This window comes from Mya arenaria, chromosome 17, assembly GCF_026914265.1.
Source record: "Mya arenaria isolate MELC-2E11 chromosome 17, ASM2691426v1".
NCBI classification, from domain to species: Eukaryota; Metazoa; Mollusca; class Bivalvia; order Myida; family Myidae; genus Mya; species Mya arenaria.
In genome coordinates, this window is record NC_069138.1 from 47,030,559 (window position 1) to 47,048,498 (window position 17,940).

Below are 17,940 nucleotides of genomic sequence, written 5' to 3' on the forward strand. Positions count from 1 at the left end.
AGATATTTTTTTTCTGTGTAGGTATTGAACTGAATTTAAAATATAACAACTATAAATTATAATCATTCAGACGTTTACAAAATATCAATCCTAAGTAGCATTCTCAGTCTTAAATATAGGGAGCGCATCCTTGACCACATCCTTACATGCTTCATAATCTCTCCGACAAATGACGAATCACCTTATAACGTGATCGTTGGCGACATATTTGTTTCGTGAATTAATTGTTTAGACAAAAGTCCTAAAAAATGCGCGCCATTTTTCAGTCAGTTATAATTCAGCATCTTTTTTATCGACTAACAACTTATAAAAATACCAAAAGCACACAATACACTAAAATGTTTACATAGAAATAAAGTAATGATGTCTTGATGCTCGCCTTGTTCTTAATAAAGACGATATAAAGAAAAAAAATCAAATATTAATATAAATTTAGCTTCTACAATTTACTTGTCCATCATTTTTAATGATAAATCGACGAACTATTTATATATAACTGATTCCAAGCACTAGAAAATGAACGTCTCACACGCGACCCAATCTTGAAATAACATTTGATAGTGTGCGGACATTTATGAAGCTTTAAAGCATCTTATGATTTTCAGTAATTTCTGAAATACTTTATATTCAAAATAATTATCAAAAATACATCCTTTTATGTTAAAAACATTTACTTTTCCTGTAATTTGACTATAAAAAAATAGGTAAATTACAAAAGTTAAGAAGTATTATGAACACCGCCCCTGGCATGCATGTTTTTCTTTTAAATTTCGTTCCCATCCACCTAAATTTGTGACAGACGTACAAATAAAATTAGTTTGAAAAATCAATGCTAATTTAGTTTCAATGATTTCAATAGGGGGGGAGGGGGGGGGGGCATGACGATGCACTGAAGCAGATTCATTTGGCAACAAATAAAAACTCGACAAGTTAAATGTTCACACAGACAATGAAACAGCTCACCTTAACTCAAAACGCATCAAGGTATCAGACCCTTAAGATATCAGGCCATTAACGTTTCCAACCATTAACGTATCCAACCATTAACGTATCCAACCATTAATGTTTCCGACTTTTAAGGTATCCGCCCCTTAAGGTATCAGAACATTAAGGCATCGGAACATCAGAGACTTCACAATTAAGGTGTCTGACCATTATTGAAAACGACCATTAAGGTACCTGAACATTAAAGTATGCGATTATTAAGTTAAATGGTCATTAAGGTATCAAGTCATTAAGGTATCGAATCATTAAGGTAGCCACTCATTAAGGTATACGATCATTAAGGCATCCGACCATTAATGTATATGACCATTATTGGATACGACCATTAAAGTAACCTGACCATTATGGTATTTGACCATTAAGATAAACTACAATTAAGGACTTGACAATTAAGGTATTTGACCATTATTGAATACACCCATTTAGTTATCTAACCATTGAGGTATCTCACCCTCAAGTTAATCGAGTATAAAGGCATTCGAACATTAAGATATCAGACCATTATGGAGTCCAAACATTAAGGTAAACGACTATTAAGACATCGGACCATTAAAGTATACGACCATTAAGTCATCCGACCATTAAGGTATCAAACCATTAAGGTATCCAGCCATTAAGGTATCCAACAATTAAGGTATCCGGTTATTAAGATATCCGGTCATTAAGGTATCCGACCATCAAGGTATCCGGCCATCAAGGAATACGTTCATTAAGGTAACCAGTCATTAAGATATCCGGTCATTAAGGTATCTTGTCATTATGGTATCTTACCATTAAAGTATACGACCATTAAGGTATCCGACCATTAAGGTATCCGATCATTAAGGTATCCGGTCATTAAGGTATCCAACCATTAAGGTATCTTTTCATTGGGGTATCAAACCATTAAGGTGTCCAGCCATTAAGGTATCAAACCATTAAGGTATTTGGCTATTAATATATCCGGTCATTAAGATATACGACCATCAAGGTATCCGGCCATCAATGTATCCAACCATTAAGGTATCCGACCATCAAGATATCCGGTCACTAAGGTATCCAGCCATTCAGATGTCCGGTCATTAAGGTTTCGTGTCATTAGGTATCTTGTCATTAAGGTATAAAACCATTAAAGTATCCGGTCATTAAGGTATCTTGTCATTAAGGTATCAAACCATTAAAGTATCCGGTCATTAAGGTATCTTGTTATTAAGGGACCCGACCATTAAAGTATACGACCATTAAGTTATCCGACCATTAAAGTATACAACCATTAAGTTATCCGACCATTAAAGTATACGACCATTAAGGTATCCGACCATTAAGGTATCAATCGATCGTCGGTCGTACGGTGCTCAGATGTCTTTGCTGCCTTTAGAGAAGACCATCCTTTAAATCCTTGAATTTCGGCTCATGTAAATACAGTTGATTTTTTTATATAATTATAAAATATGATTTTCCCGTTTTACTATTTTCTTTACCTTTTAAGAGTCCGGTTTAATGCCATGTGGTTCTACTGCCAACAAGCTGAATAACAGAGTGGTCATGTTCGATATTAATACAACATTTGAAGAGGTTTTCATGGCATTATGGTCTTCTTCACAAACTCGAAAAGCCGGGCCTGGGTGTCCGCTGTTGGCCTTTCCCAACTACTTAGAAAACAGAACTCAACGTCCGTTCCCGAAGCTACTTGATCATTATCAGAGATAATAACTGGCGACCCCGTTCTTATTTCTTGTGTACATTAACGATATTATCAACCAGATAGATAAACATATTGACTGATCATTATAAGTATGTTTGTCATAGTGGACTCACCTCCGATCGCAGCTTTAATACTTATGTGTTAAACTACAGAATCAAGCTCAGTAGCCAAAAGTTTAAACATAAACCCCGTTTAATGGCACTAGGTAAACGCCAAAGACAAAGAACACAAAAAAACCCATAAAAACACACAAACAAGAAACATGGAATAACAGCACAAAACTCCACAAACAGTCATTGCATATATACTTTATGAAAAAAATAGGTGTGTTTACCAAGGATGGTTAGGTACCGCCTTGGAACGATCAGTAAAGCTTAAGACTGGTATTAAAACAACACCGTTCTTCACTGATAAATACCGTGTTGTATTAAATCCCACTAAACATGAGTCAGTGGTCATATCTCGTAAAAGAAACGAACCGATTCATGCACCTGTGTGCATTGCAAACCTACACACCTATCCCTTTTGAGGAATTACACAAATATATGGGCGAGTTTTACCGAACAACAGTAAATGGCCAAGTTCAGAAAAAAATGAAAACTAGCATGCGGAATTGAAGTGTTTTGAGGACTTACGAACTTCTTACTCTCTTAACAAAAGTAGTTGAATCGGAGCAAGATAAGATAATTATATAAGAAGGTCAGGCAATATTTGGACAGCGGTTTCACGATCGCAGCCTTTAGTAGATAAAGGGGTTTCATGTAAGTCATGTTTGTAACTTAACTATATGGGAGATGTATTAAAGCAATGACCGCACATCTGAAGGACCAACGCTGCAAAGCTTTGCGAAACATACTGCCTACAATTAAAAACTAAAGAGAGAAAATATATTATAACTATATTGAACTGACATCGATGACGATGTGCAGGATGGCATGCCTATTGGTTAAAATTTTGTAATATGCAACATTTTTTTATCAATGCGCGATATTAGCCCACTAAATAATAGTGAGTCATAAAATGAGAGTGAGGTGGATTGTATATATATATATATATATACATGCCATTCAAAATACTGGGACAAACTTGGAAGCAAAACACTTAACAAAGGCACTGTTAAGGTACAAGACTGAGGCCTTACAGACGAGAAATGTAGTGATATATATTGGAAACGAGAGGGACAAGCCTTTATTCCAAACAATTAGCAAAGACCCTGTAAAGGTACAAGGCTGAGTCCTAAGAGAAGGGAACTGTAATAATACATAACGGTACAAAGAGGTACAAACGCCGAACAATTAACAGCCGAACAATTGAACACAGACCCTATGTAGGTACAAGGCGAAAGCCTAACAGAGGGAAACTGTAGTGATAGATAATGGAAACTACTTGGACAAGCCTAGAAGCCGAACAATTAGCAAAGCCACTGTAAAGGTACAAGGCTGAGTCCTAAGAGAAGAGACTGTAATGATATATAGCGGAAACTAGAGAGACAAAAGCCGATCAATTAAACAAAGACCTAATGCAGGTACAAGGCTAAGACCTTACAGAGGGGAACTGTAGTGATATTTAATAGAAACTACTGGGATAAACATAAAACAATTAGCAAAGACCCTGTAAAGGTACATAGTTCATGTCTAACAGGGGGGGGGGGGGCTGTAATGATATATAACGTACAGGGACATGCCTAAAAGCCAAACATTTACCTTAGACCCTGTAAAGGTACATAGTTCATGGGGGGGGGGGGGGGCGGCTGTAATGATATATAACGTACAGGGACATGCCTAGAAGCCAAACATTTACCTAAGACCCTGTAAAGGTACATAGTTCATGGGGGGGGGGGGCGGCTGTAATGATATATAACGTACAGGGACATGCCTAGAAGCCAAACATTTACCTAAGACCCTGTAAAGGTACATAGTTCATGGGGGGGGGGGCGGCTGTAATGATTTATAACGTACAGGGACATGCCTAGAAGCCAAACATTTACCTAAGACCCTGTAAAGGTACATAGTTCATGGGGGGGGGGCGGCTGTAATGATATATAACGTACAGGGACATGCCTAGAAGCCAAACATTTACCTTAGACCCTGTAAAGGTACATAGTTCATGGGGGGGGGGGGGGGCGGCTGTAATGATATATAACGTACAGGGACATGCCTAGAAGCCAAACATTTACCTAAGACCCTGTAAAGGTACATAGTTCATGGGGGGGGGGGGGGCGGCTGTAATGATATATAACGTACAGGGACATGCCTAGAAGCCAAACATTTACCTAAGACCCTGTAAAGGTACATAGTTCATGGGGGGGGGGGCGGCTGTAATGATATATAACGTACAGGGACATGCCTAGAAGCCAAACATTTACCTAAGACCCTGTAAAGGTACATAGTTCATGGGGGGGGGGGCGGCTGTAATGATATATAACGTACAGGGACATGCCTAGAAGCCAAACATTTACCTTAGACCCTGTAAAGGTACATAGTTCATGGGGGGGGGCGGCTGTAATGATATATAACGTACAGGGACATGCCTAGAAGCCAAACATTTACCTAAGACCCTGTAAAGGTACATAGTTCATGGGGGGGGGGGGGGCGGCTGTAATGATATATAACGTACAGGGACATGCCTAAAAGCCAAACATTTACCTTAGACCCTGTAAAGGTACATAGTTCATGGGGGGGGCGGCTGTAATGATATATAACGTACAGGGACATGCCTAAAAGCCAAACATTTACCTAAGACCCTGTAAAGGTACATAGTTCATGGGGGGGGGGGGCGGCTGTAATGATATATAACGTACAGGGACATGCCTAGAAGCCAAACATTTACCTAAGACCCTGTAAAGGTACATAGTTCATGGGGGGGGGGGCGGCTGTAATGATATATAACGTACAGGGACATGCCTAGAAGCCAAACATTTACCTAAGACCCTGTAAAGGTACATAGTTCATGGGGGGGGGGCGGCTGTAATGATATATAACGTACAGGGACATGCCTAGAAGCCAAACATTTACCTTAGACCCTGTAAAGGTACATAGTTCATGGGGGGGGGGCGGCTGTAATGATATATAACGTACAGGGACATGCCTAGAAGCCAAACATTTACCTAAGACCCTGTAAAGGTACATAGTTCATGGGGGGGGGCGGCTGTAATGATATATAACGTACAGGGACATGCCTAAAAGCCAAACATTTACCTTAGACCCTGTAAAGGTACATAGTTCATGGGGGGGGGGGGCGGCTGTAATGATATATAACGTACAGGGACATGCCTAAAAGCCAAACATTTACCTTAGACCCTGTAAAGGTACATAGTTCATGGGGGGGGGGCTGTAATGATATATAACGTACAGGGACATGCCTAAAAGCCAAACATTTACCTTAGACCCTGTAAAGGTACATAGTTCATGGGGGGGGGCGGCTGTAATGATATATAACGTACAGGGACATGCCTAGAAGCCAAACATTTACCTTAGACCCTGTAAAGGTACATAGTTCATGGGGGGGGGGGGGGCGGCTGTAATGATACACAATGTACAGGGACATGCCTATAAGCCAAACATTTACCTTAGACCCTGTAAAGGTACATATTAATGCCTTACAGGGGGGGGGGGGCTGTAATGATATATAACGTACAGGGACATGCCTAAAAGCCAAACATTTACCTTAGACCCTGTAAAGGTACATAGTTCATTGGGGGGGGGGGGGCTGTAATGATATATAATGTACAGGGACATGCCTATAAGCCAAACATTTACCTTAGACCCTGTAAAGGTACATATTAATGCCTTACAGGGGGGGGGGGCTGTAATGATATATAACGTACAGGGACATGCCTAAAAGCCAAACATTTACCTTAGACCCTGTAAAGGTACATTGTTCATTGGGGGGGGGGGGGGCTGTAATGATATATAACGTACAGGGACATGCCTATAAGCCAAACATTTACCTTAGACCCTGTAAAGGTACATATTAATGCCTTACAGGGGGGGGGGGGGCTGTAATGATATATAACGTACAGGGACATGCCTAAAAGCCAAACATTTACCTTAGACCCTGTAAAGGTACATAGTTCATGGGGGGGGGGCGGCTGTAATGATATATAACGTACAGGGACATGCCTAGAAGCCAAACATTTACCTTAGACCCTGTAAAGGTACATATTAATGCCTTACAGGGGGGGGGGGCTGTAATGATATATAACGTACAGGGACATGCCTAAAAGCCAAACATTTACCTTAGACCCTGTAAAGGTACATATTAATGCCTTACAGGGGGGGGGGGGCTGTAATGATATATAACGTACAGGGACATGCCTATAAGCCAAACATTTACCTTAGACCCTGTAAAGGTACATAGTTCATGGGGGGGGGGGGCGGCTGTAATGATATATAACGTACAGGGACATGCCTATAAGCCAAACATTTACCTTAGACCCTGTAAAGGTACATAGTTCATGGGGGGGGGGCGGCTGTAATGATATATAACGTACAGAGACATGCCTAAAAGCCAAACATTTACCTTAGACCCTGTAAAGGTACATATTAATGCCTTACAGGGGGGGGGGGGGGGCTGTAATGATATATAACGTACAGGGACATGCCTAGAAGCCAAACATTTACCTTAGACCCTGTAAAGGTACATAGTTCATGGGGGGGGGGGCGGCTGTAATGATATATAACGTACAGGGACATGCCTAGAAGCCAAACATTTACCTTAGACCCTGTAAAGGTACATAGTTCATGGGGGGGGGGGGCGGCTGTAATGATATATAACGTACAGGGACATGCCTAGAAGCCAAACATTTACCTTAGACCCTGTAAAGGTACATAGTTCATGGGGGGGGGCGGCTGTAATGATATATAACGTACAGGGACATGCCTAGAAGCCAAACATTTACCTTAGACCCTGTAAAGGTACATAGTTCATGGGGGGGGGGGGCGGCTGTAATGATATATAACGTACAGGGACATGCCTAGAAGCCAAACATTTACCTTAGACCCTGTAAAGGTACATAGTTCATGGGGGGGGGGGCGGCTGTAATGATATATAACGTACAGGGACATGCCTAAAAGCCAAACATTTACCTAAGACCCTGTAAAGGTACATAGTTCATGGGGGGGGGGGGCGGCTGTAATGATATATAACGTACAGGGACATGCCTATAAGCCAAACATTTACCTTAGACCCTGTAAAGGTACATATTAATGCCTTACAGGGGGGGAGGGGCTGTAATGATATATAATGTACAGGGACATGCCTAAAAGCCAAACATTTACCTAAGACCCTGTAAAGGTACATAGTTCATGGGGGGGGGGGCGGCTGTAATGATATATAACGTACAGGGACATGCCTAAAAGCCAAACATTTACCTTAGACCCTGTAAAGGTACATAGTTCATTGGGGGGGGGGGCGGCTGTAATGATACACAATGTACAGGGACATGCCTATAAGCCAAACATTTACCTTAGACCCTGTAAAGGTACATATTAATGCCTTACAGGGGGGGGGGGGGGGGGCTGTAATGATATATAACGTACAGAGACATGCCTAAAAGCCAAACATTTACCTGAGACCCTGTAAAGGTACATATTAATGCCTTACAGGGGGGGGGGGCTGTAATGATATATAACGTACAGGGACATGCCTAAAAGCCAAACATTTACCTTAGACCCTGTAAAGGTACATATTAATGCCTTACAGGGGGGGGGGGGGGGGCTGTAATGATATATAACGTACAGAGACATGCCTAAAAGCCAAACATTTACCTTAGACCCTGTAAAGGTACATATTAATGCCTTACAAGGGGTGGGGGGGGGGGGGGCTGTAATGATATATAACGTACAGGGACATGCCTATAAGCCAAACATTTACCTTAGACCCTGTAAAGGTACATAGTTCATGTCTAACGGGGGGGGGGGGGGCTGTAATGATATATAACGTACAGGGACATGCCTAGAAGCCAAAAATTTACCTAAGACCCTGTAAAGGTACATATTAATGCCTTACAAGGGGGGGGGGGGGGGCTGTAATGATATAATATGAAATTTACAGGAAGACACTGAACGAGATACACACAACTTAAAACTGTACATGTTCGGGTATAACACTTACCAACGGGCGATAGAAGCTGAATGTATAATAGTACCTATTGTAACTATGATGGAAGTGAATTGTAAGTCATATATTCTTCTAAGACGTAGTTCCATGGTTTGATTATATCACTTTAAATGCCATTAAAATCGTGTTTGAAAGTCATGACCGCCAGGGCTGGCGTGACTTCTGATAACGATTGTCAAAACTTACCACCGTTAGGCGGCTTTCAGTTCATATCAAGTGAGGTAAGAGTGTACATATGCTTTTATAATTCATTTTTCTTTAAAATAAAGATAAACTAGTATTGAAAAAGTTTATACACGATGTTTTTCGAATTATTAATATTTGAACTGTTTTACTTTAAGAACACTGTTGATTCTTTCACTTATATTTCTTTTAAAAAATAAATCAAGGCAAAAAGAGCACAGAAATAAAACCAAAGTATAATTAAGAAAACAGATTTAGGCGTGTTATCGACAATCTATACAACATTTCTTTGGACGTCGCCAGTTATTCTTTCTTTGGAAAACATGCATTACAAAAAGTACCCTCAACACGAAACAGGTGATATGCCAAAAAGTGAATAATGCAAAGGAATAATGGTGACGTCAAATAATATTTTCATTATAACGCAGTAACTTCGACAGGTTAGTGAAATATTGTACCTGATGTTCAGAATTTTGTAAAAGTAAACATCATGATAAATGGCATCATTTCTAACTCGAAAACGGGAAAATTAACCATATTGAGTGCCAGTCTCAAATTTTGTTAGAAATTCTATAAACTTATTGTAATATAGATTTAAAGTTATTAACGATGATGTTAACAATGTTGTTACCTTAAACAAACTTCTACACAATCGGCACAATGGACAATTAGTAAATTTTACTACGATTATGAGAAAGTTATATTAACGTTTGCTTAGTGAGCCTCGTGGCGGAGCTAGTTGTCTTTAAATGTGGGTGAAACCGGTACTTGTCCGGCGTGGTGACCACAAACCGAATTCACATACACCGAGGCCGGAAATTAAAACCCGGGATGCCTTGGCGAGAAGCAAGCGTCCTAATCACCGCACTAACCGGACTTGAACTGAACACTTGACTTAAAGATTTCATTCTATCATCTACAGGTGTTTACAATATACCGAAATGGGGATTGGCTACGTAGTTGTTGCGCTTTCATTTGTTGGCATCTGCCATGGGTGAGTACCATATCGGTTGGCATCTGCCATTGGTGAGTACCACATTTGTTGGCATCTGCCATGGGTGAGTACCATATCGGTTAGCATCGGCCATGGGTGAGTACCACATTTGTTGGCATCTGCCATTGGTGAGTACCACATTTGCTGGCATCTGCCATTGGTGAGCATCACATTTGTTGGCTTCTGCCATGGGTGAGTACCGCAATTGTTGGCATCTGCCATTGGTGAGTACCACATTTGTTGGCATCTGCCATTGGTGAGTATCACATTTGTTGGCATCTGCCATGGGTGAGTACCGCAATTGTTCGCATCTGCCATTGGTGAGTATCCCATTTGCTGGCATCTGCCATGGGTGAGTACCACATTTATTGGCATCTGCTATTGGTGAGTACCACATTTGTTGTGATCTGCCATTAGTGAGTACCGCATTTGTTGGCATCTGCCATTGGTGAGTACCACATTTGTTGTTATCTGCCATTAGTGAGTGACGCATTTGTTGGCATCTGCCATTGGTGAGTACCACATTTGTTGGCATCTGCCATTGGTGAGTGACGCATTTGCTGGCATCTGTCATGGGTGAGTACCACATTTATTGGCATCTGCTATTGGTGAGTACCACATTTGTTGTTATCTGCCATTAGTGAGTAACACATTTGTTGTTAACTGCCATTGATGAGTACCGCATTTGTTGGCATCTGTCATTCGTGAGTACCGCATTTGTAAGCATCTTCCATTGGTGAGTACCACATTTGTTGGCATCTGCCATTATTGAGTACCGCATTTGTTGGCATCTGTCATGGGTGAGTACCACATTTATTGGCATCTGCTATTGGTGAGTACCACATTTTATTGTTATCTGCCATTAGTGAGTAACACATTTGTTGTTATCTGCCATTGATGAGTACCGCATTTGTTGGCATCTGTCATTCGTGAGTACTGCATTTGTAAGCATCTGCCATTGGTGAGTACCACATTTGTCGGCATCTGTCATGGGTGAGAACCGTATTTGTTGGCATCTGTTTTAGTGAGAACCGCATTTGTTGGCATCTGCCATTGGTGAGTACCACATTTGTTGTCATCTGCCATTGGTGAGTACCACATATGTTGGCATCTGCCATTGGTGAGTACCACATTAGTCGGCATCTGTCATGGGTGAGAACCGTATTTGTTGGCATCTGCCATTGGTGAGTACCACATTTGTCGGCATCTGTCATGGGTGAGAACCGTATTTGTTGGCATCTGTTTTAGTGAGAACCGCATTTGTTGGCATCTGCCATTGGTGAGTACCACATTTGTTGGCATCTACCATTGATGAGTACCACATTTGTTGTCATCTGTCATTCGTGAGTACTGCATTTGTAAGCATCTGCCATTGGTGAGTACCCCATTTGTCGGCATCTGTCATGGGTGAGAACCGTATTTGTTGGCATCTGTTTTAGTGAGAACCGCATTTGTTGGCATCTACCATTGATGAGTACCGCATTTGTTGTCATCTGTCATTCGTGAGTACTGCATTTGTAAGCATCTGCCATTGGTGAGTACCACATTTGTTGGCATCTGTCATGGGTGAGAACCGTATTTGTTGGCATCTGCTTTAGTGAGAACCGCATTTGTTGGCATCTACCATTGGTGAGTACCGTATTTGTTGGCATCTGTTTTAGTGAGAACCGCATTTGTTGGCATCTGCCATTGGTGAGTACCGTATTTGTTGGCATCTGTTTTTAGTGAGAACCGCATTTGTTGGCATCTGCCATTGGTGAGTTAAACATTTGTTGGCATCTGTTTTTAGTGAGAACTGCATTTGTTGGCATCTGCCATTGGTGAGTTCAACATTTGTTAGCATCTGCTTTTAGTGAGTACCACATTTTTATTGAGAACCACAATTGTTGGCATCTGCTTTTAGTGAGAACCGCATTTGTTGTTGTCTACTACAGTTGTCTACAAACAATGTGGTCATCTTATTAATGTGCTTTGTTTGTAATTCCAAGAAAGTATAATATATGTTCAAAAACTATAGCTCTATATATCAGTGTCGGCAAAGCTTTTGAACAAATTTGCGTCAAATTTTTAAACCTCGGTCGGGTCAATAGCGGGTGAACCTTTTTGCCCCGACTTTTGGTTCGTTTGACCATTTTGGCAAATCAATAGGCATTTTCAAGATTCGTGAGGGGACAAACTTGGCTACCGAACGATTCTTTCGTTTTGGGGTTTTGTAATTTATCTCGAATTAGAAAACGACAACAAACGAAACTATTTTAATGATTAGTCTCCCAGATAAAATCCAGAAGTGATAAAATAGGAGTAATCGAAAAATAAAGAAAATTTAACTCGTTGGTTTAGCGTTTCACTGTGACTACAAAACAATTGCATACCCGTTTCTTCTCACGTTAAGCGTACGTTTTTTCAACATGTTTTAAAACTTCAATAAACATAGATTGTATTGGCAAACCAGATGATGACGTCATGTCTTAGCATTAAAGCGTAGTACTTATTGAAGGCCGATAGGCGATTTCATTGGCTAGTAACGAAGGGTATAACTGAATAAACAGCCTCAGTCAAACTGATTCATGTCGTGATTTCAGTGAATTTATTTATCGTTTATATTTCATTGCACCTATAGGTTGGATATGAGTCTGCTGCAGCCGTACAATCTTACGGCAGAAGCGATGTTTATCGTCGAGGATTTAAATCAGGACGGGATCATGACTGTCGCCGAGATTGACGCCGTCTTCGAGAAATATGACACCAATGGTAACGTTTTAACTATTCATTTATGTATTTTGTTAACTGGTTTTTAAGGGCCGGGAGGAAATTTCGCCCCGTAAATGTTATATTGGCCAAAGGCGTTAGCTGGAATTCCCTAGTCCTAAAGAAATAACCCGACCATACTGAAAACTAGCCGCTGACCCTTGTTTTTGTTTTTAGAAGAAAATATTGAAAAGAGGTCTTCCCACCAGAAGCACATTATTTTTTAACAGAACAATGCCCAATAACAACAGCAATTTATGAGTGCTATTTGCAAGAAAATGATTTTGACATAAAGAATATTTGAAAACAAATCTCTACCTACCCTTGCTAGTAATATTGGGGATGTTACCCTAAACATTTTAGGCCCTATGTTGCTCGACCTTTTTACTTTCTTTCTGGCATGTGCCAGGCCGATACAACAACCGGTGATGCTAAAATGCCTTTGGTGAAGTTTCCCAATATTTTGATTTTTTCCGTATTTCACATATCGTTAAAATGTTCGGAAATGAAACGACTTGGATTGCAGGGTTTCATGCGCATTAATTTGTGATACATGCGGTCGGCCCTTGACCACAGGATGCGTCCCACATGTTACTCATGGTATTCATGTTACCCGGACAATTTTGGCTTTTACCAGTTATTATTTACAGTTACTCGCTTTATGGTTATTTTGTATCTTATGGACATCCTGATATACATTTTGGAAGCTCGTGACGAGAAAAAGATCCGTGTAAAAAATAGGTTGTGAATTTTCTGTGTATTCATGAAATTAGGCCACTGAGCATACTCAGCTATAACTCATTGACCGTCTTCGTGCGCTGTTGCATTCGGAACTCCTTGGTCATTTGTATCAAAAACAACCTCGGTTTATGAACAGAAAAAAACTGGTCCCATCACCTTTACGTGTTTTTTTTCAGGCTCATAGTGGTTGCACTTTTAAAAGAAAATAGTGCTAAGTGTATACTCGCATACATGTAGCCGTAATAGGGCTCTGCCGAGCTTCGCTCAGTTTAGAGCCCGTATAAAAGTACTTTCATGAGTCTGAGTTTGAACTCGGACTTGAGAATGTTCGTAATCACCGCCACTGAAGTCCTTTAATTCAATGATACAACATTCAGGTGGTCTTGCTTAGTGTGTCTTAGCCTTAGAAAGACAATGCTATAACTTTTCTGTCAAAAAATATTAAGAAATTCACGTCATTTACTTATTTGATTACATCGGTTTTGATCCGTGGTGACCCATGTGAGAACCCCGTTGATGTCACGTGATTAATCACCCTGATGACACAATACATGCATGTTATCCGTTACATATTTTGACCCCTGACTTCAGGCGATGGAAAAGAGAGCCGACATGAGTACACGACGTTAATATGCGCCTCCAATCCCGCCCTCTACCAGATAAGCCACTATTTGTATGACGAATACGACGTCGATGGTAACCATCAACTCAGTTTGGTCGACTACGAGGGTTTCCATGCTAAAATGGATACCAACAGTTAGTAAAATTTAATTCTATAAACTTTTCAAAACGCACATGAGCTCAACTACCCACGAAGGCAACATAATTCATACTACATGTATATAGCACTAAGTTAAATCGCTAAAGATTCTGTTTATGTTGGTCAAATTTATATCCAAAGAAAAACATTATGAATATTCAGCTACATAATAAGTGTTATAACAACTAACATCTCATAAAAAATATTCGGCATGAAAGGGGGATATAAACGGTTTCGCTGTGTTTTAAGAGAGCGATATCAGGTTTATGCGTATTGTGTACAAGGTAAACGACTGAGCAAGTCCACTAGCATGTAGTGTTTAGCAGTCCATTACACGTCTACATTATGCACCAGTCAAGTGTTACCACGCCCCGAAGGTCAGGGGGTATATCGGGGATAGCGGGGGAAATGGACCGTGTTTTCGCGCAGAGAAAAGCCGGAAAATGGCCTGACATGGAATGTCCCGGGGTCGGGGCCATTTGGCGGGGATTTTATAATTAGTTTGTCGCCGCAAGGCGGGGTTTTTACCTTGGATTAGCTGAAATTGACTGAACACCGAAAGTCCCCGCTTTTCCACAGCCCGGGGGGGAGGGGGGGAGGGGGGGCGGTTACAATTAACTGGTGCATTATGAGTTATTCCAAACACATTTTGTATACATATGCACATGCTAAAGCTGTAAGTTTAACTTGCAGAAGATGGACTGCTCAACAAGGAAGAATTTGTGATCTTTTGGCATGACGTAAGTGTTTTATTTTTTATCTATGCCCCACTAGCGGGTGGTATAGAGGGGGAACGCTACCGACGCTCAACACCCCCTCCTCCTCCCCGACAATCTTAACTAGTAATTTTTCCTTATGTCAACATCGGGTGGAACTATTTAGTATAATAGACTAGAATGCACACGTTTCCAAACATCATTAATCATTTAATATTTTATGATTAATAACAAAATTGAAAATCTGAGCCTCATTTCCAAGTTGTTAACCCAACTTTAGACCTCTCTCTGTTTAATTATATATATATCTTTCTCTCTTTTTTCCCTCTTTCTGTAATATATATATATATATATATATATATATATATATATATATATATATATATATATATATATATATATATATGTGCCTCATATTTTTGTCTCTTCAGTTGTTCGTTCGTATTGAAACTGTTGGCAACCATCAGCACGGACAGTCGCACGAACACGGGGCTCAAAACTGCCATTAACAACCATGACGTGCTTGTATTATTTGCATTGCTATGGTTGCGAATTGGTGATAAATTCAAGATAGAACCGCCTTTGTAGTTACTTAAAACTTATCTATTGGTGTTTTTTTTATGTGAAAACTTGTTTTAATCACGTTCGAGTCCGTGTTATGGAAAGAAAGCAGTACAGCGTTGCCCCTGTTCTGTTCTCTATGAGTGGAAAGCAGTACAGCACTGCCCCTGTTCTGTTCTCTATGAGTGGAAAGCAGTACAGCACTGCCCCTGTTCTGTTCTCTATGAGAGGTAAGCAGTACAGCACTGCCCCTGTTCTCTATGAGTGGAAAGCAGTACAGCACTGCCCCTGTTCTGTTCTCTATGAGTGGAAAGCAGTACAGCACTGCCCCTGTTCTGTTCTCTATGAGTGGAAAACAGTACAGCACTGCCCCTGTTCTGTTCTCTATGAAAGGTAAGCAGTACAGCACTGCCCCTGTTCTGTTCTCTATGAGTGGAAAGCAGAACAGCACTGCCACTGTTCTGTTCTCTATGAAAGGTAAGCAGTACAGCACTGCCCCTGTTCTGTTCTCTATGAGTGGAAAGCAGGACAGCACTGCCCCTGTTCTGTTCTCTATGAGTGGAAAGCAGTACAGCACTGTCCCTGTTCTGTTCTCTATGAGTGGAAAGCAGTACAGCACTGCCCCTGTTCTGTTCTCTATGAGTGGAAAGCAGTACAGCACTGCCCCTGTTCTGTTCTCTATGAGTGGAAAGCAGTACAGCACTGCCCCTGTTCTGTTCTCTATGAGTGGAAAGCAGGACAGCACTGCCCCTGTTCTGTTCTCTATGAGTGGAAAGCAGTACAGCACTGTCCCTGTTCTGTTCTCTATGAGTGGAAAGCAGTACAGCACTGCCCCTGTTCTGTTCTCTATGAGTGGAAAGCAGTACAGCACTGCCCCTGTTCTGTTCTCTATGAGTGGAAAGCAGTACAGCACTGCCCCTGTTCTGTTCTCTATGAGTGGAAAGCAGGACAGCACTGCCCCTGTTCTGTTCTCTATGAGTGGAAAGCAGTACAGCACTGCCCCTGTTCTGTTCTCTATGAGTGGAAAGCAGTACAGCACTGCCCCTGTTCTGTTCTCTATGAGTGGAAAGCAGTACAGCACTGCCCCTGTTCTGTTCTCTATGAGTAGAAAGCAGAACAGCACTGCCCCTATTCTCTATGAGAGGTAAGCAGTACAGCACTGCCCCTGTTCTGTTCGCTATGAGTGGAAAGCAGAACAGCACTGCCCCTGTTCTCTATGAGAGAATAAACTGTACAGCACTGACCCTGTTCTGTTCTCTATGAATGGAAAGCAGGACAGCACTGCCCCTGTTCTGTTCTCTATGAAAGGTAAGCAGTACAGCACTGCCCCTGTTCTGTTCTCTATGAATGGAAAGCAGGACAGCACTGCCCCTGTTCTGTTCTCTATGAGAGGTAAGCAGTACAGCACTGCCCCTGTTCTGTTCTCTATGAATGGAAAGAAGAACAGCACTGACCCTGTTCTGTTCTATATGAGAGGAAAGCAGTACAACACTGTCCCTGTTCTCTATGAGAGTAAAGCAGAACAGCACTGCCCCTGTTCTATTCTATATGAGAGGAAAGCAGTACAACACTGTCCCTGTTCTGTTCTATATGAGAGCAAAGCAGTACAACACTGACCCTGTTCTATTCTATATGAGAGGAAAGCAGCACAACACTGTCCCTGTTCTATTCTTTATGAGAGGAAAGCAGTACAACACTGACCCTGTTCTGTTCTATATGAGAGGAAAGCAGTACAACACTGTCCCTGTTCTGTTCTATATGAGAGGAAAGCAGTACAACACTGACCCTGTTCTATTCTATATGAGAGGAAAGCAGTACAACACTGTCCCTGTTCTGTTCTATATGAGAGCAAAGCAGTACAACACTGACCCTGTTCTATTCTATATGAGAGGAAAGCAGCACAACACTGTCCCTGTTCTATTCTTTATGAGAGGAAAGCAGTACAACACTGACCCTGTTCTGTTCTATATGAGAGGAAAGCAGTACAACACTGTCCCTGTTCTGTTCTATATGAGAGGAAAGCAGTACAACACTGACCCTGTTCTATTCTATATGAGAGGAAAGCAGTACAACACTGCCCCTGTTCTATTCTATATGAGAGGAAAGCAGTACAACACTGACCCTGTTCTGTTCTATATGAGAGGAAAGCAGTACAACACTGTCCCTGTTCTCTATGAGAGTAAAACAGAACAGCACTGACCCTGTTCTGTTCTATATGAGAGGAAAGCAGTACAACACTGTCCCTGTTCTCTATGAGAGGAAAGCAGAACAGCATTGCCCCTGTCCTGTTCTCTATGAAAGGTAAGCAGTACAGCACTGTCCCTGTTTTTCATGAGAGGAAAGCGGAACAGCACTGACCCTGTTCTGTTCTATATGAGAGGAAAGCAGTACAACACTGTCCCTGTTCTATATGAGAGTAAAGCAGAAC

General features: G+C 41.2%; 2 protein-coding genes across 2 annotated transcripts; both read left to right on the forward strand.

The window, feature by feature from the left end:
- Positions 1 to 8,980: 8,980 nt before the first annotated feature.
- On the forward strand, positions 8,981 to 15,527 carry LOC128224857 (uncharacterized). The gene is made up of 6 exons (XM_052934938.1): positions 8,981 to 9,030; positions 9,915 to 9,986; positions 12,607 to 12,737; positions 14,067 to 14,231; positions 14,929 to 14,975; positions 15,383 to 15,527. Exons 2-6 carry the CDS (start codon positions 9,934 to 9,936, stop codon positions 15,458 to 15,460), a joined length of 474 nt encoding a protein of 157 aa, XP_052790898.1. The 5' UTR covers positions 8,981 to 9,030; positions 9,915 to 9,933; the 3' UTR covers positions 15,461 to 15,527.
- A 1,244-nt stretch (positions 15,528 to 16,771) lies between these two features.
- On the forward strand, positions 16,772 to 17,711 carry LOC128223554 (uncharacterized). The gene is made up of 2 exons (XM_052932830.1): positions 16,772 to 16,904; positions 17,068 to 17,711. Exons 1-2 carry the CDS (start codon positions 16,772 to 16,774, stop codon positions 17,709 to 17,711), a joined length of 777 nt encoding a protein of 258 aa, XP_052788790.1.
- The last annotated feature ends 229 nt before the right edge of the window (positions 17,712 to 17,940 follow it).

Excerpts from the sequence above, each read along its gene's own strand:
- LOC128224857 (XM_052934938.1), top strand. The coding sequence starts at position 9,934 with ATGGGGATTGGCTACGTAGTTGTTGCGCTTTCATTTGTTGGCATCTGC. Across the intron at positions 9,987-12,606 it reads TTTGTTGGCATCTGCCATGG|GTTGGATATGAGTCTGCTGC; the intron begins GTGAGTACCATA and ends TTGCACCTATAG. Across the intron at positions 14,232-14,928 it reads TGCTAAAATGGATACCAACA|AAGATGGACTGCTCAACAAG; the intron begins GTTAGTAAAATT and ends TTTAACTTGCAG.
- LOC128223554 (XM_052932830.1), top strand. The coding sequence starts at position 16,772 with ATGAATGGAAAGCAGGACAGCACTGCCCCTGTTCTGTTCTCTATGAAA. Across the intron at positions 16,905-17,067 it reads TGTTCTGTTCTCTATGAGAG|GAAAGCAGTACAACACTGTC; the intron begins GTAAGCAGTACA and ends TCTATATGAGAG.